General features: G+C 39.5%; 1 protein-coding gene and 1 long non-coding RNA gene across 2 annotated transcripts; one reads left to right on the top strand and one right to left on the bottom strand.

Moving 5' to 3' along the window:
* Positions 1–19,146: 19,146 nt before the first annotated feature.
* Positions 19,147–19,916, top strand: LOC133817673 (uncharacterized). The gene is made up of 4 exons (XM_062250253.1): positions 19,147–19,276; positions 19,363–19,467; positions 19,563–19,728; positions 19,801–19,916. The coding sequence occupies exons 1-4, from the start codon at positions 19,227–19,229 to the stop codon at positions 19,891–19,893; spliced, it is 414 nt and encodes a 137-aa protein (XP_062106237.1). The 5' UTR covers positions 19,147–19,226; the 3' UTR covers positions 19,894–19,916.
* Positions 19,917–24,423: 4,507 nt separating this feature from the next.
* Positions 24,424–26,180, bottom strand: LOC133817681 (uncharacterized). Its single transcript, XR_009885653.1, has 3 exons — positions 26,034–26,180; positions 25,807–25,951; positions 24,424–24,675 (listed from the first exon to the last, which is right to left on the bottom strand). It is a non-coding gene; the product is annotated as an uncharacterized LOC133817681 (long non-coding RNA).
* Between the last annotated feature and the right edge of the window lie 947 nt (positions 26,181–27,127).

The raw sequence follows: 27,127 nt of genomic DNA on the forward strand, positions 1-27,127 counted from the left end.
TTTTATGAAGCATATTGAATTCTATGTGATTATTAGCAATTTTAGGTTATTTTGTTGTATATTCTATGCCATTAATTTTTATATATGCTTTATTTTGTGTAAAACATGTTAAAAATTAATTAGAAAATGGTTTTGGTTTGAAAAATTGCACAAATTTTTTTTCCGAAATTGCACACCCCACACCCGCGCTCCTGCCCGCGTGCCCGCCTACACGTGCACTTGCCACCGTGCGTGCGTCCCCTTGCAGCCCAGCCAATCTGCGCACGCACACCACACACCATGGTGAACAGTACCCGATACGGGTACTGTTCATCACAATATTTTTTTTAAAATAAAAATGTGAAAATTGATTATTTATAATCAAAGCCAAAAATATCATATTTTTTTATCATTTAAAAATGTTTTTTGAAATAAGATACTTTTGTTGTTTTTTATTAAAATAATTAGATATTTTTACAAAGATTCAAATTCAAATTTAAAAATAGACTAACAACTTAATTTTAAATATTTTAATTTATTAAAATATTAGAATTAAGATATTTCCTTTTAAATACTTGTTATTTTTATTAAATCTTTATTTGAAAATAGAAATATCTGTATATTCTATAGCTTTTAATAGTTAGATATTTTCATGGATATTTGAATTTGATTAACTGTTTTGAGACATTTTAGGGTTGTTATAACTATTAATATTTTTTTTGGTCAAAATAATAGCTAATAGTTGTAACAACACAAGATATTTTTTTGAAAAATAGTTAACATTTTGATTTTAAAGTTTAAAATTGGTTAAATTTTGAAAAATATCATTTTTTTTCCAACCAATAATCAATATATATATTAATAAATGAGATTTAAATTAACTTTGGTTAATTGTTGATAAATTCTATTTAAATTAAATTAATATTTTTCAAATTAACCTAAACCAAGTTGATTGTTGATAAATGAAATTTAAATTAACTTTTGTTAATTATTGATAAATTTCATTTAAATTGACTCATTTTTGTAAAAATTTAAATAATTCGAATTTTTGATAAATTCTAGATAATTTATTGTGATATTTTTGCAAATGAAATAAATTTTGGTATTTTTGCATAAAGTCATAGAATTGCTCATATAGTAACATGATTAGGCTCATCCAATTATAACATGTCTATTTACACCATATGTGATATTTTTGCAATTGTGCTTAGATGCATATAGTGGCCCATATGTTTGCTAGATATATGGATTTTGCCAAACAAAATATTCATAAAATGATAGGTTTTATTTGGCCCCATTAGAAAATGTAATGTTTAAATTCCTCTCTTGTGGATGGTTCCACTTGTAAATGCTCATTTGCTTTGCATGACTATAGTGAGCCTAATCAATTAATAACAATTTATAAAATGAAGGTTTAAATTCTTGTCTTTTTGACCTTGTATGGAAGTTTGGGGGCCTTAGTAGTAGGAACGACAAACAGGATCCAACTCTCCTCCATACAAGCCAAATTGTTAATGTCCATTTACCTGAGTTGGACTTAATTGTATAGGTTCATTATATTAGTTAAACCTAAATATTGATTACCAACAAATGAATTCTAAATTAATTGAATTTGCTTCAACGCGACACTTTAGAATTAATACAAAATTATAGGACTTTGGTTTTAAATTTTTTATCTTTTCAATCTTTTGGAGAACCATTGTCATTAATTTTCTAAAAATAAATAATAAAAACACTATTTTTAATTTTACAATGAGCTTATTTTAAGAATTATATTCGATCCCCACTGTTGGTTTAACAAGATCAATAGCTTAATGGAGCCTCGAGATGCTTTGATTCGTCCTCCTACGGAAGGTGTTCATTAGTTATTTTGACAAGGTTAGATTTCGAAAGATAGATAATTATAGGTCAAATTCTACTAGATTCACCCTTACGGTGACTACTAGGACTAAATCTATTGATTATCAAAATCGTGGGTCTAGCTCATAAAATAAGAGATTTTGTGTTCTTATTTTGATCGAATAATAGGTTGTTAATAATTGTGTCCATTATTAAATAAGTTTACAACTTTATATAACTAGTGGTATTTTTGACTTTCACCAGCTGGGACAAGGATATCATAGATTAGTTAAAAACCTAAAGAAATAGAGATATGATTATTTTGGTATTTTTTTTCTCATATCTTACGTATTTTTTATATATGTTGTGCTATTTCTTGAATTTTGTGTGGATAGGAGTTTTATTGAGAAAAAGTGATTGATTTCTATTTTATTGATAATAAGTAGTTTTTAAGTATGGCTGTGTCTACTCCCATCCTTTGTCAACTTTCGATGGAGAAACTCACTGGTGAAAAATTCCTTAAGTGGAAGAAGAATATCAACATAGAGTTGATTGGTGACAACTCCAAATTCGTTATGACTGAGAAATCTTGTAATCTGATAGGGGTAGATAATATTTGGATATGCAGTTCCAAGATCATTTAACTGAATGTGCGATTTTCTCACAACTTAATGGCCCAGGTACTCCGCAACAAAATGGTGTAGCAGAACGTCGGAACAGAACTTTATTGGAAATGGTTAGATGCATGCTTAGTTACTCAACTTTACCAACTTTGTTCTGGGGACATGCAATTGAAACCGCGAACGACATTCTCAATGTCGTGCCATCTAAATCAATCCCCAAAACACCATTAGAACGGTGGAATGATTGTGAACCTAGTTTATGCCATTACAGATTCTGGGGGTGTCCTGCTCATGTCTTGAGGAAAAAGGAGGGAAAGCTAGAATCGCGAACTGAAGTTTGCATGTTTGTTGGCTTTCCTAAAGGTACTCGGGGTGGAATTTGCTATAGTCATTCAGAAAAGAAAGTGTTTACTTCTACGAATGTTACTTTTCTGGAAAATGACTATGTCTAAAACTTCGAACCACACAACAAAGTAGTTTTAGAGGAGATGGTTATAGAATTAACTCCAACCAATGTTCCACTGTCATCAATGTGAGTTGATGATGAAATTCCCATTCTTCTTATCCGACCGATGCAAGCTGATTTAAATGAAGAAAGTCCCACTATTCCTAAGCAAATAGTCACGGAGCCTCGTCGTAGTGGGAGGGTTTCTAGGAACCCAGTTCGCTATGGTTTGGATGATGAAACCAATATGGTTGTTGGTGACACTAGTGATGATGATTCGTTGTCTTTCAAACAGGCAATGACTAGCCCTAAAAAGGAACTATGGCTCAAATCCATGAAATAGGAAATGGAGTCCATGTACTCAAATTCCGTCTGGGTGGAAGCACCTAGTGACTTTACGGCCATTGGGTGCAAGTGGATCTACAAGAAGAAACAAGGTGTTGATGGAAATATCGAGACTTATAAAGCTCGATTAGTGGAAAAGGGTTATACCCAAAGGGAAGGCGTGGACTATGAGGAAACTTTTAGTTTGGTAGCCATGCTCAAACCCATTCACATCCTCCTATCCATAGCAGCCACTCTCGACTATGAAATCTGGCAAATGGACGTCCAGACAACTTTTCATAATGGAAAGCTTGACGAAGTCATTTATATTGATCAACCAGAAGGATTTAAAGTATCTGGACAAGAAAGAAAAGTTTTCATGTTGAATAGGTCCATCTATGGACTTAAGCAAGCTTCTCGTTCCTAGAACCTTAGGTTTGATGAAATAATCAAAACCTATGGCTTTGAACAAAATATTGATGAGCCTTATGTTTACCAACTGAAGGGAAATCAAATAGTGGTATTCCTGGTTCTTTATGTAGATGATATCTTACTCATTGGACACAATGTTAAGAAATTATCAGATGTGAAGAATTGACTGAGCACTCAATTCTAGATGAAGGATTTGGGTGAAGCAACTTATGTTCTAGGTATCCAGATCATTAGGGATAGAAAGAATAGACTTTTAGCTCTATCTCAAGCAACTTACATTGATAAAGTGCTTGAACGTTTCTCAATGAAAAATTCCAAGAAAGGACGTTTACTGTCCCGCCATGGAATCCATCTTTCAAAGAAGCAGTCTCCCCAGACTCCTGAAGAGGAAGATGCAATGATAAAAGTTCCTTACGCATCTACAGTTGGAAGTCTGATGTATGATATGTTGTGTACTAGAACAGATATCTGCTATGCAGTGGGAGTAGTGAGCATGTATCAGTCAAACCTAGGATTAAAACATTGGATAGTAGTTAAGCATATTGTGAAGTGTTTAAGGCAGACTAGGGATTATATGTTAGTCTACAAGGGTGTTGTTATGAACCCTGTAGACTACACCGATTCAAATTTTCAGACTGATGTCGATGACAGGAAGTCTACTTCTGGAATGGTATTTACTCTTGGGGGTGGAGCTGTGATATGGAGAAGTATAAAGCAGTTTGTAATCTAAGATTTCACCATGGAGGTTGAGTACATAGTCGTGCAGAAGCAGCAAAGGAAATAGTCTAGCTAAAGAAGTTCTATTCGGATCTTGGTATTATTCCAGAAATGGATAAACCGCTTGTGTTGTTTTGTGACAATACAGGAGCGATAGCCAACTCGAAAGAACCTCGTAGTCATAAGAGGAGTAAGCATATGGAAAGGAAGTATCACACTATCCGAGAATATGTGGCCAGGGGAGATGTGAAGGTTATGAAGATTGCATCTGAAGACAATCTTGCGGATCCGTTTACAAAGACACTACAAGAAGCTACATTTGATAAGCATATCAAAGAAATGGGATTAGTAGAATTAAGGCATTAGTTTCAATTAGTGCAAGTGGGAGTTTGTTGGGGTTTTCTGCCTAAATTAAAACCCAATTTCTTTGTACTCTCATTTATTATCAATAAAAGAATAGAAATTATTTTTTGACTTGGTCAATCACTTTGCTCACATGATTTATTTTCATGATTATTTGTTTAATATAAGCTTCTATTAAATCTCGAGCATATAGCTAATCATATTTATAGTGATGTAATCAAAGTGGAATATAAATATGATTACATGATCAAAATAAGTTAGTCCTAAGATTAGTCAGTGCACAGGATTTACACTGACTTGCCAATCTACGACATGTTCTACTTACACATCATAGTGTTATGTTCTTTCTAGAACATTAGCAAAGTAGATAAGATCAGATGTATTTGTTACATCGGACTGGACCGATATTGATAGTTGATAGGATAAGTTAACATTCCGTTATTATCTATTCTATTCATATCATATAGTTGACCATAGGTCAATTCAATCTCAATTCTGAGTAGTTAGTATTCTATGTTTTAAATAATTGAGTGGGAGTGTTAATCATAGATATGAACATTTATAGCTTCTGATGAAGAAGTGAAATGATGGTTTCCCTTTAGTTTGGTTCAAGGTGCTAAATGATAGAGATCTCATTTCAGTAATTAATATTAGTTTACTGAAATATCATTTACAAGGAACTGGGTGTTTTAAGGATAAAATACAATGAGGGGTAAAACGATATTTTAGTCCCATCTCATTGTAGACCGCCTATAGATGATTGAGTGACAATTATGGTTGTAACAATGGATAATTAATAACGTATCTATATTGCTTATAGAGCGTTCTATGAATTCAAGAGTGCAATTCCAAGTCTTTAGTGGAGTCATGAGAAATTAATAAGTTAGTAAATTAATTTGTTAGATTTATTATAACTTATTGTAGCTTGATTTTGTAGGCCCATGGTCCCCACTGTACCTTGGATAAAATCATCTAGATAGTCTCAATTAATTTATTTAATTATCAATTAGAATTATCAAAGTTTGCCAAGTCAATTTTGGATAGTTTTACAGAGTTATACAATTTAAAGAACAGAAGAGAAATTAGGGCAGATTTATTAATTAAGATAAATTGGTATCTAAATTAATAAATAAGGTTAAATCAAGGTTTAAATTATAAATAATTAATTTGATAAAGGATTTGAATCATTATTTAATTAATTAAATCAATAGAAAATAATATAGGCCTTGATTTAAGTCCAATGGGATTATAATTAAAAGGGAAATTTCACAGGCCTAAAGCCCATGAAAATTTCGACCTATGGCTAATATTATATATTATTTTATTGATTTTTTTAATTAAATTAAATGGCCTAATTGAGTCTATAAAATGGAGTGCTAAGTGAGAGATGAAATCAAATTTCCAAAATGTAAGTTTTTGAGAAGATGAGAAGATCTATTATGTTTTAGATTCTCTCTATTGCATAAGTCTTTTCTAAGCCTCAACTTTTCTCCTCTATTATTCTTCGCTCTGTATCTATCTCATGTGTTGAGAATTTCCCACCCTAGTCTAGGTGATTCCAAGGATACTTTGGAAGGTTGTGAAGAAAATTGAAGATTGGTTTCACTTTCTTGGTAATACTCTGAGATAGAAAGGATACAAAGGTTAGAAAAATTGAAGGAAGGACTCTATTATTCCATTGCGTATAATGTAAGTATTCTTATCATTATTTCTCTTTGAATTCAATTTTAGAAACATGTTCTAGGTTGTCTCATATTAACTTATTTAATATTAGATCTACATGGAAATAAATAAAGATCGTGTATAAGTTTTCCTAACAGACCATCCTTCCAGAAGAAGGCGGTCTTGAAATTAGGAGGATGGTTGGGAATATCATCGAATAGTCATTTCTCCTTGGGATAACTTGAGAGGTAATAGAACCCTTCTCCGCCGTGTGCTCGGGAGGGGTTGCTTTTGAGGCAAAAGAGATAAAGGATCTCATGTGTCGTGGGTTCCTCCCACTTCATCTCCTGGTACAACGACCTTAACACAGTTAGGACCCTATATGAGTTCGTCTAGAGTTGGAATGGGGAAATTCCGGTGTAGTCCAAAAAGTTCTGGAAGTAGTCCGTTGGGAGTAATAAGCCCTAGATCGCATGTGCTCACGGCTCTAGGCTGCGAGTTTAATCTTTTTATCGAGGTTGCCATCACCAGAACAAAACAGCTCCTCTCATCGGAGTTGGCAGGGCAGTAGACTAACTGGCCAGAGAGCTTCAACCCATAAGAGAAAAGGAGCTCGAAAATTTTTTGGGCCGAGGTTATGGAGATTTCGTAGTGTTCAGCTTTGAAAAAAGGACACTCCGAGATTGGGATGGAAAGGGATTTGGGAGCTTTGGATGGCTGGTTAGATGGACCCTCCATGAGGCTGAATGTCAGCTCACCAGAGGAATAGGCTACAATGACTTTGAGTTTGGGGTCTAGCAAAATAGGCCGGATCTCAGGGTCTAGTGTCGGGATAGGCCGCAACTCGAAGCTTCTTCATTTTCCTCTCTTCGACCCCGTCGATCTAATGTCAGAAATTGGCTCATATATCTTCTTCCTTGCACCGCTCCTCGTGCTCGCGAATCAATCGCCGATTTCATGTGGAAGGGATGGCAAGCTTGGGCCCCCACTGATTCTCAGACGACTACAACATCTAACAAGGAAGAAAAAGGTGAGGCCCCATTATAAAAAAGAAAAAAAAAAGGGAGAATAGGAAGGAGTTGAGATCTTGATAACTTGAGCTCGAAAGCTCGAGGTAACGAGATCACCCTAATCGAGCCTGAAGGCTTGAAAAGGCGAGGTTAACTAGGATGCCTATCCCGAACTATTGTAAAGTTTGGGGCATCGAGAGTGCACCCACGCGAGAGTGGGGCGGTTATTACCAGTTTAATAGAATCCCAAATTTTTAGGGAAATAGTGTGCAGTTACCCGAAAAGGCGATATTTTCAGGATACGTGCCTTATAACCCTAATCCAAAATCCTATTTATTAATCTAAACGAAACCCATGACCTAGATACCCCATTATTTGAAAAAACTCCATTTTTACATGTTTTTACCAAAAAAAATTGGTTTAAATCGTGATTCCGAGCAATCCAAATCTACCCACATAAAAAATCTTGCCTAATGCAAAAGAGAAGCCTTAAAAATCTGGTAGAAACTAGAAAGACATCCTTATGAACAGAAGAAATACGTATTATATATATATATGCCAAAGAAAGATCCAAGAACTTACGCAAAGTGGACTGTGGATATGAAGAAATCGTCACTACTTGAAATATAGGTTTTTACTTCGGTTTTTATAGTGAGCATACAAAAAAAGCGAAGTAAAAACTTTTTCAAACTCTTTTACTTCGCATTTCAAATTGGCGCTCTGAAAAAAATTACTTACTACTTCGCTTTTTTAAAAAAACGAAGTGAAAAATTCATAGTGGAGAGGGCCGTGTTTGTTTGCACAAGCCCTTATATTATGTTTAGAGATAGTAAAAATGCAAAAAACTGGCCAAACCAAACGCGGCCCTTGTGCACTTTTAACTTCGGTTTTTAGGTAAAAACCGAAGTAGAAAGTGCACCTTCCACTTCAGTTTTTACCTAAAAACCGAAGTTAAAAGTGCACAAGGCATATGACTTATGGACCTTTAACTTCGGTTTTTACCAAAAACCGAAGTTAAAAGTGCTTTATAATCCCTTCCCTAGACCCGAACGGTCATCTTCTCAAACCCTCTCTACCCTCTGTGCAAAAAAAAACCCCCAAAACCTCCATTAACCACCGTGAGCCAACACCCATTTTGATTCTCAAAACCTTTTTTTTTTTGTTTTTTCTTCATTTCTTGCAACATTTCTACCCTATAAACCGGAATATAGTCCAAAAATCTTTTTTTTTTTGTTTTTTAGAGAAAAAAAAGCATTTGGCCGTGGGTATTTTCTCCATTTGAAAGTGGTGTTTCTTGCCGGATTTTGACCGGATTTTTGACATTGCAAGGGGATTTTGAGCTTCAAAACAGGTATAGATTACTAAAATGTGGTTTTGATGATAATTTTTTAATTTTCTATGTTTTTTTTTATTTCTTTTATTATTCCGAATTTAAAATTAATATAATTAATATTTTATTAATTTTTATAATTATTTGTTTATTTTGTTAGTTTAAATAATGTGATAAAAATTAGGTTTATTATAAATATATATATGCATATTAGTTAATTTTAGAAATTTTGACAATAGATAAATTTGTTTTTTAAATATTTGAAAAAAAATAAATAGCTTGAAGATGATCAAAGTGTTGTTCATTAGTTTCATTAACTAGTTTGATTTTTTTTTATTTATTGGTTTGATAATTAATTATGTAGTTTACTAATTATGTAATGTTTTAGTAGGGTCGTTGATTGAGTGGTGAACTTTGTTGTTCATTTCGGGTGCATTGAAGATTAATATTGAATGTTAGTTATTTTTTTTATTTATATTACTATAAGATTTATGTATTAAGATAAGACTAATGTAATCATGCATATTAGATTTAGTGAAAGTTATGTTTGAAAATTAGTGAAGTTGGCTCTGGGAAATTTGCGTGCTGTGGTGATATAAGGATGGATTGATTTATGCTTGATTATTTTGTTTGTTTGTGTTGTTGTTATAGGAAATTTTGAAATTGCGGTATGCTATAGAAACAGAGGATACTCTGCCGAATTTTTTAAAAAATTTATAAGACTAGAACCTAATAATGATGGATTCATATATGCTTGATTATTGTGTTTGTTTGTATTAATTTTATAGGTAATTATGAAATTACGGTATGCTATAGAAACAGAGGATACTCTGTTGATTTTTTAAAAAAATTTATAAGACTAGAACCTAATATAAGTTTTTTTCTAACTTATTAGGAATTGAATATTGTTATTAGTATGGATAAATCATGGATGCTTGAGAGGAGAGAAACATCACAATATCAAGATGGATTCAACAAATTTTTAGAGTTTTGCCTAAAGAATTGTAGTGATCCACAAAAAATTCGTTGTCCTTGTATCGATTGTGGTAATGGAGTAAAGGGGAATATTACCATGATAAAGGATCATGTATTTTGTCGGGGATTTGATATGAGTTATAGTAAATGGTATTGGCATGGAGAATTATTAAATGATGACCCATATCCATTAGGTAGGCGAGGTGTAGATGATTTTGAGAGTAATGATTTTGATGATCATCCTATAGAATTGCTTGATGAAGCACAAGAAGAGTTTTTTCATAATCCAGAAAAATTTGATAGTATGGTTAGAGATGTAGACAGACAATTGTTCAGTGGTTGCAATAAACTAAGATTGCCCACAATGGTTAAATTTTATAACATAAAAGCAGAAAATGGAGTTAGTGATAAGTGTTTCAGTCAATTTTTAGCTACTTTCAAGGAGATTTTGCCGCTAGAAAATTGTTTTCCGGAGTCTACATATGAAGTAAAGAAAACATTAAGTTTGATAGGGTTGAAGTATGAGAAGATTCATACATGTCCGAATGATTGTATTTTATATCGTAAGGAGTATGCAGACATGGACGCTTGCCCAGAATGTGGTTTATCACGGTACAAACCTAACAAAAGTAAAGAGATTAGGAAACTTATTCCTCAGAAAGTGCTATGGTACTTACCTTTGATTTCGCGGCTGAAGCGATTATATCGAAGTGCAGAACACTCTAAGAACTTAATATGGCACGAGACTGGACGAGTGAAAGATGGTAAACTCCGGCATCCTGCAGATTCACAGGCCTGGAAGAAGGTAGAGTATTGTGGATGCCAAAAATCCACCAAATAAAAACTCTTTAGTCCCGGGTTGGAACATAGGGACAAAGGTCACTTATTCATGCTATTGGGCCCGAGCCTGTAGGCCTTGATGAATACAAGAGATCGTCTCCTGAGAAACAACACATTATGAGCCACAAGGTTTGGCCCTGCTAAGCTAAGGGGCCACAATGAATAATGCAAGAGGATAGGTGCACAAGGCCCTCATATAGTGAGGTCCGACGTGCCCGCGCAAGGCTGACATGCTCACGGGTCAAGATGCACTCATACGCGTCAACGCTGCCAAAGACGCCCGGGACATACCCCCGTGGATGTTCAATATTCCATGCTTATAAAAGACCCAAAGAACGCACTTAGACCCCCATACGCCTACACTCTCATTGGGACCTCGAGCCATCAGGCATGCCCCTCCTAGCGAGGCCATCAGGCATGCGCCTCCTAGCGAGGCCATCAGGCATGCGCCTCCTAGCGAGGCCATCAGGCATGCCCCTTCTAGAGAGGCCATCAGGCATGTGCCTCCTAGCGAGGCCGTCAGGCATGCACCTCCTAGCGAGGCCATCAGGCATGCACCTCCTAGCGAGGCCATCAGGCATGCCCCTCCTAGCGAGGCCATCAGGCATGCGCCTCCTAGCGAGGCCATCAGGCATGCGCCTCCTAGCGAGGCCATCAGGCATGCCTCTCCTAGCAAGGCCATCAGGCATGCCCCTCCTAGCGAGGCCATCAGGCATGCGCCTCCTAGCGAGGCCATCAGGCATGCACCTCCTAGCGAGGCCATCAGGCATGCGCCTCCTAGCGAGGCCATCAGGCATGGGCCTCCTAGCGAGGCCATCAGGCATGCCCCTCCTAGCGAGGCCATCAGGCATGCACCTCCTAGCGAGGCCATCAGGCATGCGCCTCCTAGCGAGGCCATCAGGCATGCCCCTCCTAGCGAGGCCATCAGGCATGCGCCTCCTAGCGAGGCCATCAGGCATGCGCCTCCTAGTGAGGCCATCAGGCACGCGCCACCAGCGAGGCCGTCCATGCGCGCGCCCCCAGTGAGGCCTGTAGGCCACCATCTTCTCGGGTGTCCGTTGCACCATCGCGTCACTAGTCTGGATCCATGCCGCAAGGAGGCAAGTATAGCTAGGCCCTTCGCCACTAGGAGCCTTGCAAGGCACGGCCAGTGCATGGGTCATTACCACCTCGAATCTATGCCTTGCAAGTGAGGGTCACATGGCATTGATCTCATGAGGTACGGAGTCCACTGACGAATTGAAAGGAGTTAGAGTACGGACATAGTACCCACGTCAGATAAGTAGTGGAGGTACGAACAAAGTACCATCTGTGGTCCTCACCAGCCACTCCTCCGACACCCGTACCAAGCAGGTAGTGGAGGCATGACCAGGTACAGGAAGTGAGGTGCTCCCATGATCTCTGACCTTGTACCAGAGCCGACATCACTACCCCTGGAACCACTCTCCTGTTAGTGTACTTGTGTACCATCTGGTCCCCTGGACCACCATGTACCCAGGGCCATTAGAGCCTACTATAAAATGAACCCCACTTCCACAGAGAGGGGGGTTGGGAAAATTCATTATATGCAGAGGCTATTGAGAAATATACTAAGGCTTGGTCCATTGTTCATCTGTGTTTACTTTTCCTTAAAGTTTATTCTCAGTTCTTATATAAACTTCGCCTGACTTACCTTTGAGTTTTCCGATCTAATTTCGTTGACGAGATTTCACCGTCAACAGTTTGGCGCCGTCTGTGGGAAGAACAAGCAGCAAGCCAGCGTTCTTCCATCATTTCCAGCAAAGAAAGATGCTAAGACGTTCAAAACACCTATGGCAAATACAAGATGATGAGGTTCTCCAGGATGAAGTGGAGCGGAGGGCTACCCAGAAAGACCCCCCTCCGCCCAAACATGGAGGCAGACCGGAGGAATCTCTTCCCCCAAGGGAGGAGAAGGAAGCATCATCCCCGACCATCTAGCCCGACGGAGTTCATTTGGAGCCGCCAGTGCATTCACTTCACCAGCCCCCGGTAGCACCACGCTCAGGCCACCAAGACCCAGGTCCGTCAACGCATGGGCCAAGCAAGAGTCCCGGGGTACGCTCGGTAAGTTCAAGCTCAAGGACTCGCCTCTACAGGGATGAGATTCAAGAGTTACATAAAAAGACTCGAAGGCTGGAAACCCAGATAGAGAACATGCAAGAGGTTTTAAACGACCTACTGCGAGGAAAGTCAAGCACACCCCCTCCTGTGCGTAAAGGGAAGGAGCATGAAAAAGGGGAAAGCACTGTCCCCGTAGATGATGGGGGAACCCAACTTTCCACCAGTAAAACCCCCAGACAAAGTATCAGGGGGGACCTAGGCCAACAAAAGGTCCCCAGGAGCAAAGGCGGAGGGAAGGTGATGGTCGTTAGAACGAGGCCGAAGTCCCCTCAAAAGAAACACCCCCTGGCCTAAGAAAAGATCCCCATGGAGAGAGGTCAGAAGTAAGAGACGTACCCCCCGCGGTTCCCCCGAGGGACACAACCAAGGCAAGGGATCAGCCCGAGAACCTGCAAAACTCCTTATGCAAAAAGAGGATGGGACTAGACACCAAAATGGGAAGCCCTCGAGGCAAGATCACCACTGCACTTGGGGGGCACATGGATGACGAAGAATTTGACCGTGATTCACCCTTCACAAGGGAGATTCAGGCTGAGCAAATGCCCCTGGCTTCAGAGAACCTCGCATGACTCCGTACGAGGGTACTACAGACCCAAAATATCACTTAGACTCCTTCAATAACTTGATGAGGTTAAGAGGGGTCAACAACAGGGCAAGGTGTCATTGCTTCGTCGTTACGCTTAAAGGAGTGGCGTACAAGTGGTTCAAGAGGTTAAGGCCAGGAACAATCAAATCATGGCAACAACTCTCTGATGAATTCCTACAGCAACACCATGCAACCTGTGATTACGTCACGCCAACTACCAACCTCGCTAACATAAAACAAGGCGAGGATGAAAGTCTGAAGGACTACGTCCATAGGTTCAGTATGGAGGCAACAAAGGTGGGAGATTTAACCAAAGCAGAGCTCAAGATGGCTATTACAGCCGGAGTTCGTCCAGGAAGCAAGTTATGGGGAAGCATGCTCAAAAGAGAAATTTCGAATTTGGATGACTTCTTCGAGAGAGCACGGAAGTACATACGTGTGGAAGAGGACCATAAGAACTTCCATGTCGAAGAAAGCAAACCTTCCTCCAGTGGCCGTACTACCAATACGTCTGGAGATTCCATATAGAAGGGGGCATCATGCTAGAGGGGTCCCTGACCATGTTTGAAATCAAACGATGACCCTCTAGCCATGAAAGTCCCCACCCTGAGGGGAAATCACCTCAAAAGCAGACACCTCCAAAAAGGGTCTCCAAAGTAGACGCCTCCAAAAAGGGTCTCCAAAGTGGACTCCTCCAAAAAGGGTCTCCGAAGTAGACACCTCCAAAAAGGGTCTCCAAAGTAGACGCCTCCAAAGAGGGTCTTTGAAATAGACACCTCCAAAAAGGGTCTCCAAAGTAGACGCCTCCAAAAAGGTTCTCCAAAGTAGACGCCTCCAAAGAGGGTCTTTGAAATAGACACCTCCAAAAAGGGTCTCCAAAGTAGACGCCTCCAAAAAGGGTCTCCAAAGTAGACGCTATCGAAAAGGGTCTCGAAGTAGACGCTTCTGAAAAGGGTCTCAAAGAAGACGCTTGCAAAAAGGGTCTCAAAGAAGACGCTTGCAAAAATAGTACTATGCCTAATGACGAGAAGGACGCTTCTCGCAAGATATAATAAGCGCGCGCGAAAATATATAAAAGGATAACTAGAAACCAAGGGGTCAATATATCCTTATAGGTGCAACCAAGGTGCACCAAAGAGAGACCTATCGAACCCCCTTTCGCGTGGGTTCCAAAGGACCTCGAGCATGATGAATACCAAAAAAAAAAGGGATAATATAAAGGAAGAGAACAGTCTACAAAAACGCCTAAAGGCCTCCTTATAGACTGGGGGGCAAGTGTGGATGCCAAAAATCCACCAAATAAAAACTCTTTAGTCCCGGGTTGGAACATAGGGACAAAGGTCACTTATTCATGCTATTGGGCCCGAGCCTGTAGGCCTTGATGAATACAAGAGATCGTCTCCTAAGAAACAACACATTATGAGCCACAAGGTTTGGCCCTGCTAAGCTAAGGGGCCACAATGAATACTGCAAGAGGATAGGTGCACAAGGCCCTCACATAGTGAGGTCCGACGTGCCCGCGCAAGGCTGACATGCTCACGGGTCAAGATGCACTCATACGCGTCAACGCTGCCAAAGACGCCCGGGACATACCCCCGTGGATGCTCAATATTCCATGCTTATAAAAGACCCAAAGAACGCACTTAGACCCCCATACGCCTACACTCTCATTGGGACCTCGAGCCATCAGGCATGCCCCTCCTAGCGAGGCCATCAGGCATGCGCCTCCTAGCGAGGCCATCAGGCATGCGCCTCCTAGCGAGGCCATCAGGCATGCCCCTTCTAGAGAGGCCATCAGGCATGCGCCTCCTAGCGAGGCCGTCAGGCATGCACCTCCTAGCGAGGCCATCAGGCATGCACCTCCTAGCGAGGCCATCAGGCATGCGCCTCCTAGCGAGGCCATCATGCATGCGCCTCCTAGCGAGGCCATCAGGCATGCCTCTCCTAGCGAGGCCATCAGGCATGCCCCTCCTAGCGAGGCCATCAGGCATGCGCCTCCTAGCGAGGCCATCAGGCATGCGCCTCCTAGCGAGGCCATCAGGCATGCGCCTCCTAGTGAGGCCATCAGGCATGCGCCTCCTAGCGAGGCCATCAGGCATGGGCCTCCTAGCGAGGCCATCAGGCATGCCCCTCCTAGCGAGGCCATCAGGCATGCCCCTCCTAGCGAGGCCGTCCATGCGCGCGCCCCCAGTGAGGCCTGTAGGCCACCATCTTCTCGGGAGTCCGTTGCACCATCGCGTCACTAGTCTGGATCCATGCCGCAAGGAGGCAAGTATAGCTAGGCCCTTCGCCACTAGGAGCCTTGCAAGGCACGGCCAGTGCATGGGTCATTACCACCTCGAATCTATGCCTTGCAAGTGAGGGTCACATGGCATTGATCTCATGAGGTACGGAGTCCACTGACGAATTGAAAGGAGTTAGAGTACGGACATAGTACCCACGTCAGATAAGTAGTGGAGGTACGAACAAAGTACCATCTGTGGTCCTCACCAGCCACTCCTCCGACACCCGTACCAAGCAGGTAGTGGAGGCATGACCAGGTACAGGAAGTGAGGTGCTCCCATGATCTCTGACCTTGTACCAGAGCCGACATCACTACCCCTGGAACCACTCTCCTGTTAGTGTACTTGTGTACCATCTGGTCCCCTGGACCACCATGTACCCAGGGCCATTAGAGCCTACTATAAAATGAACCCCACTTCCACAGAGAGGGGGGTTGGGAAAATTCATTATATGCAGAGGCTATTGAGAAATATACTAAGGCTTGGTCCATTGTTCATCTGTGTTTACTTTTCCTTAAAGTTTATTCTCAGTTCTTATATAAACTTCGCCTGACTTACCTTTGAGTTTTCCGATCTAATTTCGTTGACGAGATTTCACCGTCAACAAGTATTTTAATATTATTTTTACTTGATGTTGCGTAGGGTCCTCTAAGAAAGAAACCTCCTATGTCAAAAAGTTCATCCAAGGATATGTCAAAACCTCCTATGACTAGCCCGCATCTGTCATCAGCAGGGTCTCACGTCAATCCAGAAAACACTCTGACCAAAGGCCAACCATTTGCCGATCACATCATGAATCGCATCCATGTTAGCCTTCAATTTATGGTGAGAGAATTTTGCAGAGTTAAGGGAATAAACTCAGTCGTCTCCATTCCAGTGGACCCAACATTCATGAATCGCGAGTCAATATTCCTAACTTCAGAGGATGTGGAACAAGTTGCTACCCTGCATATGATTGGAGGCTCAGCAATGATATTCGGATTAAGGTATCCCTTAAACTAATTCTTTGGAATGATAGGAATTTAGAATCAGTTATGAGTACTGCTCTGTGATCTGTTGAAAATTTTCATAGACATTGAATGTTTACAGGTTTGGGAAGTCCTATTTATAGGGGAAACTCTGGCGAAATTTTTCAAAAAATTTAACACTAAAGAAAATTTTGCAGATGCATTTGGGAGTCCCTATTTCCAAATCAGCGTGTGTAACGACCCAAATTCGCTAATAAGGCTTAAGGGCCTTGATTAGTGTGCCAGGAGGGCAGGTTGGGATTTATGTGTGGTTTTATGAATTAAATGCATGATTATGATTTAAAGCATGTTATGTGACTATTTGATTATTTGAGATGCATGACTATGTATATTAGTATGCATGTAGGCCCGGATTGTGTTTGAAGGGCATAATTGTAATTTTGGCCATGATGGGCATAACTGTATTAATATGTGATGATTGTTGAGACCACAGTGGTATGTGGGTATATCCGTGATTGGTAACTTTCGGCACGAGGCGATCCTAGAGCTGGATAGCGGGGAAAAGTCACAACGGGGCATTATGATTGACTTTGGGCAAGTCAAGGAGTATTTTTGGTATTGGGTTATGAAAATAAATAATTGGAGATATATTTGAGGTTAGGATGTCTAGGCGGGAATACTGGGGGATTTTACCATTTTTGCCTCGGGGACATTTTGGTACCCCGAACCTTGAGGTAACCAGCTTAAGTTATAAAAACAAAACAAATAAACCATTTGGAGACTTAGAGAAACCGACCCAGCCTCCACCCTCTCCTCTTCTTCTTTCTTTCCTCTTTCTTTCATAAAATCCACAGAAATCTTAGGAGAAATCAAGCTTGGATTTCTGAATGTTGGTGTTGGGATTTGGAGGTTTAGCTCAAGAGTTAATCAAGAACAAATCAGGGTAAAGGTAAGCAATTAACTCTTTTTCTCAAGTTAAATTTCTGAGATTTTGTTGGGTTGTGAATGTTTATGGATTTTGATATTCAAGGTGGAGTTTGAGGCTTGAAACTTTGAAGATAGGTCATGGGATCCTTTGGGAAATGATTCTACAACTGAGGTAAGGTTTAAATTAAAGTTTGATGGTTGAAATTGAGAATTTCCATGGTTGGTTTTGAGTTCTAGGTTTGAAATTTCAGAAATTTGGAATTGGGTTTTTGGTTAGTGTTAGGTTGGATTTGTGGTGGAATTGTGTTGTTTAAACCATCCTAATGTTGTGATTATTAATTGGTTTTGAATTGGGAGCTTTGGAATGGCTTAAAGTGAGGTTTAAAGCTTGAAAATGGTGGGTTTTTTTGGGTTCGAAGGGTCGGGCCGCGGCATGGTTCTTGGAGGGCCGCGGCCCTTGAAGGCTAAGTTGTGCTGAGGATGGAGGGCGGGCCGCGGCCCTTACCTGTTTCTGGGCGTTTTTGTGGCCCTGTTTGGGGGCCATGCCGCGGCATGGTTGGGCCATGCCGGGGCGCTTAAGGAATTTTGGGATTTTGAGAATTTAGGTTTGGGAATTTAACCACGGGTGCTCGGGATTGAATCTTTTTATATTTTTGGTGAAGTTCAATGTTCCGGGGACTAGAACTCGGTTTAGAAACTCATTTAAGATTTATCTTATTGGTATACATTATCTTGGTTGTGACTAGGTGTTAAGCTAGAGCTCGGGAAGTGGATCATGCTCGGGGGCCGTCATTTTTCTATTTAAAGCATTTGGAATACAGGTAAGAAAACTATAACACCCGAGATTAGGGCATGGCCCCAGATTGTATTATGTGCAAATGTTTAACCTTAAATGAATCATGATGTGTGTGAATGATTATTTCGAATGTACTATATGTGTGATTATGATGAAATGAACGGCAAGGGCCGAGTACGGCGTAGGCCGGGGCGGCCGTGGGCCGAGTACGGCGTAGGCCGGGGCGGCCGTGGGCCAAAAGTAACACCTAGCACATGGGATGCTATAGTCAGGGCGGGGCCCGGTGGATACATGTGTTATACTATATTCAGGGTGGGACCCAAGGGATACATGAGTTATCCTCGCGGTAAGAACCGATGCCCCAGGGCTTTGGTAAGGTCTCTGGGGCGGCATGGCCGTGTTTGCTTAGTCTAATGGTTGACTTGTTTATTTGTGGATTATCTGTTATGATAAACTGTATACATTGCATATGTTATGTTCTGCATGAGTTTTCTTTCTGGGCTTCGGCTCACGGGTGCTCTGTGTTGCAGGTAAAGGCAATGACTGAGTCAACCAACCATGAGTACGGAGAGCGTGAAGCGACGCGTACATGTTTGGCCTGCCCGACTGCTTTGGTTGGGGGTTTATTCGAAAATGGCTGTGATAATCTACGATTTTATGATTAAACAACAGTAAACTTATTTCAATATGTAAATAGTTTTCAAACCATATTTTGGGATCCCAAGTGTTTAATACTAGAAGCCTTTTTATGAAACGTCGCATTTTCAAAGATTACAGCCCTAACTTTTAATTAGTCACACTTTGGTTTCAAAACCTCGGTTAGCGAGTTCATTGCACACTGTTTTGTCTTAAAACTCACTTAGTAACGGCTCTAAGGAAGTAGGGCGTTACAGCGTGTCTATTACAAGTTTTATGACATTGAACGTCTTAGCATTAATAATGTTAACGATGTAGAGCGATCAACCATTGACTTGGCGAATTGGTTGATGACCATGGATAGAGTTGGTCAACTTTACTTTATACCTTGGAACATACGGTAAGAAATAGTGTAAAATTTTCTTATTTGATTAGTCATATATTAAAAATTTAATTATTTTACTTAACATACGCTTCTTATTTTAGGGAACATTGGATGTTGGTGATTGCTATGCCAAAAGGAAAAATCGTGTACTTAGATCCATTGAAATCACACAAACGTCCAGAAGAAATTGATTCAATGATAATGAGGTAAGTTTTAAATTTTTTAAAATATTTCTTAATATGCAACAAATATTACATGTTACTACATTTTAATAACTTTTGTTAATTTTCTTTTTAAATAGTGCATATTATAGAGCTTCTTCCAATGCATTACTCGGCAATCCCACAAAGATATTCAATGTTACATGTCCAAGACAACCACAAAGTCATGAATGTGGTTTTTATGTCTTGAAGTACATTAGAGATCTTGTACGGGCATCAAATGCAATGACTACCCTAAAAGAAAAAGTAAGTTCATTTTTTATAATTTATTTGCTATCGATAATCTATGAAATTAATTTATATTTATTAATTTTACAGTTTGGTGGGAAGACGCAATATTGTGAGATTGCAGACCTCTTGCCAATCCAACACGAATGGTTAGGCAAATTGATGACATACATTTATCAGTAAGCCTATTTTTGTTTAGTTGTAAGTTTAGTCTTTTGTAAATGTATTAATGTTAAGGCTAGTTATCTTACTTAAGTACTTGTATTTTATATGCTTATGTACAACATTTTTAATTAATAAAAGTTATCATATTTTCATTCAAAAAAAATTCTTAAACAATTTCAATTGTAAAAATATATATAATTGTGATATCATATAATTAAATTGTTGAAAAATAATTAGGCCAAAAAAAAAAATATTAATTAGATCAATTAAATAAAATTAGGCCAAAATATATATATATATATAAAAATAGAAACCATCCATTTAAAAATAATTAGAAACATATATTAAATAAAAAAGGCGGGCACTTTCTACTTCGGTTTTTAGGTAAAACCGAAGTAAAATGTGCACTTTCTACTTCGGTTTTACCTAAGAACCGAAGTAGAAAGTGCCCTTTTACTTCGGTTCTTAGATAAAACCGAAGTAGAAAGTACACCTTTTACTTCGGTTTTCCCTAAAAACCGAAGTAGAAAGTACCATTTTTACTTCGGTTTTACCCAAAAACCGAAGTAGAAAGTGCCCAGGATGCTAGCGTATATACACTTTCTACTTCGGTTATTATGTAAAAACCGAAGTAGAAAGTGGGGATTCTACTTCGGTTTTTAGCTAGTTTTTACTTCGCTTCGAACTACTGCGGTTGCGAATTTTAGCGAAAACCGAAGTAAATCAAGCTTAAAAACCGAAGTAAAAGCCCCTTTTCCTTGTTGTGCGTTGTTTGGAGAAGTGGAAGCAGAAATGATCCTACTGAGCTGAAGGTTGAGAGATTGCTCTATTTTTTGGGTTTAGAGAACATGCAAAGAAAAAAATTTGTTCTGGTTTTATCTAGTTCGTGTTTTCTGGAGGACAAAAATGAAAGTGATGAAGGTGGAGAAGAAGGTTGTAACGACCTGAATTTACTGTTAAGGCTTAAGGGCCTTGAATAGTGTGTCGGGAGGGCATAACTGGATTATATGTGATTTAATAATTTAAAAGCATGTTATATGATTATTTGAATATATGTGATGCATGACTATGTGTATTAGTATGCATGTAGGCCCTGATTAGGTTAGAAGGGCATAATCGTAATTTTGGCCCATTGAGAGCATAACTGTACATATACGTGATAAATTGTCGAGACCACATTATTATGTGGATATATTTGTAATTTGTGACTCGAGACGATCCTAGTGAGCAGTTTAGCGGAAAAGTCACAGCGAGGATTTAAACCCGGCTCGGGGCGAGCCTGAGGGTATTTCTGGGAATTTAGAGAATATATTGGAGTCTATTTTGATATTGAGGAATATAATTGGTGATTAGTTAGGTGCCGGGAAGTAAGCAGTAAATATTAGAGACATTCGAGGAAATAGCGGGAATTGGGTGAAATGACCAAAATGCCCCTAGGTTGATTTAAAGGCTTAGGGATAAAGGGGAGGGCAAATTGGTCATTTGGCATATAAAGGATAAGTGTTATCAGGCTTTATGCTTTAGTGGAATATGTAGAAGGTCTTAGAAGTCTGAAGGAAAGAAAGAAAAGAAAGAAGAGAAGGAAAAGGGAATGAAAAATAGGGCAATTTCCAAGAACGATTTGGGACTTCTTCATCATTTTCTTCTAGAGATTTGAGGCTAGAATCCAAAGGAGCTTAAGGCTGAGATTGTACACTTGGGGTCTTGATCAGGTTGGGGAAACTAGCTAAGGTTGCTCAACATTTGAGGTAAGATTTTGAGGTTAATATTCAGTTCCTAGTGTTGGTGTTAAGCTGGTTTTTCTAAGCAAAGTTCTGTGGGAATTCTAGGGAGTTGAGGCTGAAGATTTGAGGATGAGAAGGCTAAGCAAGAGTGGGAGACAACCTAGGCTAAGCTCATCCATAAAAGGTAACAAAGTCTAGTTTCAAGCTTTGTGATTTTTGTGGTTTTGCTAAGATTTTGAGCTTTAGGTTCAACCATGGTGAATTTTGTGATTTGGAGTGCATGTAATTGAGTTATGTGTGGTTGGGATGTTGGTAGGCTTGTGTTTTATGTTTGGTTGAAGTTTGGAAGAGTTTTGGTAAGGTTTGGCTCGGGGAAAATCGAAGGAGGAAAATGCAGGGTTTGTTGTGCTGTGACTAGCGCTACAGCGCTAGTCACTGGGCGCTGTAGCGCTAGGCTAAGTGGTCTGGGGCGTTTTAGACTCTGTTTGTAGTGCTACCCTGTTTCGAGAAAGGGGTTTTTGGGTTATTTTCAAGGGTTTTCACCCGGGGGTTCGGGGTTTGATTCCACCACCCTGTTTGGTGGAATTAGGGCTTCCCGAGGGCTCAGAATTGGTCCCAAGGCTAGGTTTTGGACTTGATGTTACTAGGTGTGCACTAGGGCTCAGACAGGATCGTTCTTGAGGATCAACTTGAACAAAGCTAGCGAATCGAAAGGTAAGAAAACTGCACCCGGTTATGTGTTTGTGATGGGACTAAGAGCTCCCTATATCTGTATGATGTCATAGGTGGTATTATGTCATGGGACATGTGATAAACGACCTAAGGGTGCTGTAAATAATACTTGCGCACAGGGTGCGACTCAGCCACTGGTAGCTGAGGACTGCTTAATATTCACTAAGCTCGGTTTAAGCGGACCGGAGTCAGTGGGATAAATAGAGGGTGCGGCCTAAGGGCGTTAACCCTAGTTATCATATGTGAATTGATTACTGATATGAGATGATATATTTGGTATGCTGAATACTTGATTAACATGAATGCTTAAACTGTCGAGTACATGCTTATGCGGTATGAGTTATCTGATTGTCTGCTGAATAATTATGCTATGTTATTGTGTTTTCTTGCTGGGCCTTGGCTCATGGGTGCTACGGGGTGCAGGTAAAGGCAAAGGCAAGTTGGACTAATCCTGAGATGGAGAGCTATGGGGCTGAATATATATGGTCAGCTGATCGGCCGCCATGGCCGAGAAGTGGAACAAGACGAGAAATGCTTAACCGTCTGTTTTGCCTTAGAGTGGCTAATCACTGTATTTAAATCTTGAAACCTTTGTAAATAGTCTTTAACTTATTACTTTTGGGATCCCATGTAAAAATAATGTTTATTTAAAAGAAATGAAGTTTTGAGACCAAAATCTTTTAACCCTAGTTCAACTATAGTTTCAGTAACACGTTTTGAGTTAAATGACTTGATTAGCAAGTCTTGCACCTTTACAAACACACAATGTAACAGTCTTGGCTATCCAGGGCGTTACAAAGGTGGCTATATATATACCCCAGCGGGGATGTCAAAGGTCAAAGTGATCTAGTGTAAAGACTCAACTATTTCTAAGACCTTTGACCATTAGATCTACTATACATAACTACTATTTTGGGAAAGATACATAAGAAATAATATAACTAACTTTATTAAATCTTGAAATATTGTATCAAATACATAATAATAGAAAATATGGCATGGGTACCCATTGTTTAAAACATAAAACATAATTTTAAACTAAAGAAAATTGTTTACAAAACTAAATGCGGAAAAAACATGATTTAAAAGAGTAAAAATAAATAACTTCATCCTCGATCGACACGCAGTCCACGCATTCCATCCATCCTCAACACACAAGCCGATCTACCAAGAATCCTTCCGCCTTCCATATTCATTTTCCTGCATCACACTAAAAATAAAGGAATGAGCCTAGTGCCCAGCAAGGAAAACCTACTAAAAACATACATCATATATCATAGGCATAAAACTACATCATAAACATAAACTATAAAACATATGACTATAAAAATATATACCATATATCATAAGCATACACTATAAAACATATGGCTATAAGAATATATACCATATAGGACTACAATATTAATGGCCATTAACTCATTAACATGGCATGCGATAAACCATCTAGGTCCCCCATCTAATATCTGAGGTAGGTTAGATCACATGGTAGTATATGATAAATGTTGACGGTGAGAACTCGTCAACTAAGTTAAGTTAGAAAAATCGCAAAGCAGAGATTATCAAAAGAAAAACTTTAGAAATCTAAGTAGAAACTTCAAGAACAATTGCAGAAGACAAATGGTGAAATCAGCTTGTATTGATTATTGTGCACTGCTACAGTAATTTTTCCAACCCCCTTCCATGTGGAATTGGGGTTCATTATATAGTGGGCTCTAATGGCCCTAGATACACTGTGGTCCAGGGGACCAGGTAGTACATAAGTACACTGTCAGGAGAGTGGTTTCAGAGGTAGTGGTCTTCCAACCAGTACAGGGACAGGTGCCAGGAGGATGTCTCCACTACTTGACCGTACGAATGTCAGAGGAGTGTCTCCAGGCGTAGGGGCGCTGGTGGTCCTGATGCATGGTCAGATACATGCAGTGAGTGCCTCCACCATCGGTACTACCTTGTACCATCACGGCCTGTCTAGTACGGATGTTCTGAGTTACGCCCCTAAGCTCCTCACCCTCACATAACCGGTTTTCGTACGCGTGCCTTGCCTCTAAAGGTGGCTCTCGTGTTGTAACGACCCGGATTTTCAAGACTCGATAATGCGGAAATATAAATGTTTTCATTTAACAAAATGTCTCAAAAACCCATAGAAAAAAAAACTTTTTAAAAAGTCGTATGGCCATACTTAACATTTAGTTACAAACATGTTTTACAAAGATTAGAGTGAGCCTAGTTTAGGAAAATTACACAACATTTCCAAAAATAAAAAGGCTTCCCAAAAGGTCGGTCCACATGTACATTTGCAAGGAAGACTCCAGCGCTCACTGCTCTGCCTTGCCCTTGCTCTTACCTACAACATGAAACAACTAGGTAAGCGAAAACGCTTAGTAAGATCAACTTTCAAACAAAGCATGTAGAGAATTAGGGTTCCGGACCCATCCGGACCCTGAACAATCAATTTCAAGAACGCTAAAGCGTCCTGGCAAACTTATGGTCATGCCTGATAACCAATGATAAATTAATTCGTAACTAGATAAAAATCCTGCACTCAGAAAAATCCCAGAACAAGCAGATATATTATATCACAACTATATCTTATCAACAATTATATCCCTGCACTCAGAAAATCCCAGAGCAAGCAGATATATTATATCACAACTATATCTTATCAACAATTATATCCCTGCACTCAGAAAATCCCAGAGCAAGCAGATATATTATATCACAACTATATCTTATCAACAATTATATCCCTGCACTCAGAAAATCCCAGAGCAAGCAGATATATTATATCACCAAATAATTCGAGACCAACGCTTGACAATTTCCAACAATTCATGCGTAACGCGCCCTCCAACATAATTGCTAATCTGTAAAAGAGAACTGAGTCCCCACACTAAGATCTAGCCAATAAATATTCTCATCAAGGGTAACTATTGTGTTACTTAGGGCATCGCTACATATTCAAGAGTGTAATCCAATTTACACGGTTTTATGGAGACTTCTATGTTAATCAGTGGTGCTGGTGAGCAGCTGCCCCTAGTGTGTTCAACCTCACTCTATCTTGGCAACCCCTAGTATCTCTAGGCACTCTCACGGAATGGCCAATATTCACGGCTGCTATCCGGGAATAACTTATCAGAGCACTTGCTCGGATTCTAACCGTCCAATGATTAAGTAAGCATGAGGGCCCCTAGGTCCCATTTATCTTGGCGCCCCTAGGTTTAACCAGCTTATCCTCATCTCATGGCCACTCGTCTCGGTAATGAACCGGACATAAATAAAATCAAGCAGTGTGACGGGGATCAACCGTCTAGGATATGACGGACTTCTGCCGTTCATATTTTCTAAATCAGCACTCACTAGACTAACGTCTCTAAGCAACTTTCTATGACAGCCTATGTATATGCATGTATCCCTATACTAACATACAAGACAATAATCATTTCATGTTGCAGCCATACAATATAAGTTGACTTACTTGGAGTCCTTAGCGCTCAGCAAGTTTTCACCCTCCAACGTTCAGTCCAGTTACGCTTAGCCAATACTCTTTGGTGTTCTTGCTTAAGGTTTGGACCTTCCTATAAGCTTTGACTCCTTCAAAACCTTTCAAAAACCCTAACAAACTTCCCCCAACAACATAGTCAATTAGCTATTTGAAACTCTATGCTTAAAACTTTACAAAAGTCTAGATTAATGAAACTTTACCTTAGGGAAAACCCTTCCTAGACCAAGACTTAGCTTCCAAGTTTCTTTGGTGTTCTTGGGGTTGCAAATGGAGAGAACACTTGAGAGAGTCTTCAAAAATCAGATGAGAGTGAATGAGGGAGGGAGAGTGGTCGGATTTGGGGGTTAGAATGGCTCACACAACTCTTCAAAATATCACAAAACACTTGAGTGCTTTTCTACCCACTTGCCCACTTGACTTCTTACACCTTTTTCACTCTCATTAAGTTTTAATCACCAAACTTACTATTAATTAATTAAATTAAATGTCTCTCATATTTAATTTAATTAACCACAAAATAAAATTTAACCTAAGGTCCATTCATGGAATAAAATTCCCCATTTCGGCAAAATTAGGCATTTACCACAAAATGCCTTAAAATTTCCATTTTCTTTTAGGTTTATTATTTTTGACCAAACTTTAACTTTTATGAATGTATTTTATGCCCAAAATATAATTGCCATGATTTTTCATTTTATTTTCCGAGATTTTTACCCGATCAGGGTTTTTGTGTCGGTCCAGGACCGAAAGTCTTATCTTGACTTTTAAAATCACAAAATTCATATTTTGGCTAGCAATAACTCATGGAATACTTACAAACAAAATATAATATTATTTAAAATAATATTCTTAACCCGGGGGAAAAATCCCGACCCGAGTCGTTTAAGGTACTCGAAAATGCAGGACGTTACAATACCTACAATTTATAAAGGTTTCGTCCTCGAAACTTAAAACAAATGAGGATACAGCTCCCTCATCTTGTCTTCTATTTCCCAGGTTGCCTCTTCAATGCCATGGTTACACCACTGCACCTTTACCAATGGCACCGTCTTGTTCCTCAACACTTTTTCCTTTCGGTCTAGTATCATAACTGGTTTTTCCTCATAGACGAGTTGAGGATCCACGCTCAGCTGCTCATAGCTGATTACATGCGAGGGATCACGCATGTATTTTCTCAATAAGGATACATGAAACACATCATGCACCTTAGACAGGGCGGGCGGAAGAGCTAAACGATAAGCTACTTCCCCGACCCTCTCTATGATTTCGAAAGGTCCAACGAACCTTGGGCTAA

Source organism: Humulus lupulus, chromosome 1 (genome assembly GCF_963169125.1).
Source record: "Humulus lupulus chromosome 1, drHumLupu1.1, whole genome shotgun sequence".
NCBI classification, from domain to species: Eukaryota; Viridiplantae; Streptophyta; class Magnoliopsida; order Rosales; family Cannabaceae; genus Humulus; species Humulus lupulus.

What these genes read in the sequence shown, in the direction of transcription:
- LOC133817673 (XM_062250253.1), top strand. Translation starts at nt 19,227, where the DNA reads ATGACCATGGATAGAGTTGGTCAACTTTACTTTATACCTTGGAACATA. An exon ending in TTTATACCTTGGAACATACG is followed by an intron (nt 19,277 to 19,362) that starts GTAAGAAATAGT and finishes TTCTTATTTTAG; the next exon opens with GGAACATTGGATGTTGGTGA. An exon ending in TGACTACCCTAAAAGAAAAA is followed by an intron (nt 19,729 to 19,800) that starts GTAAGTTCATTT and finishes TTAATTTTACAG; the next exon opens with TTTGGTGGGAAGACGCAATA.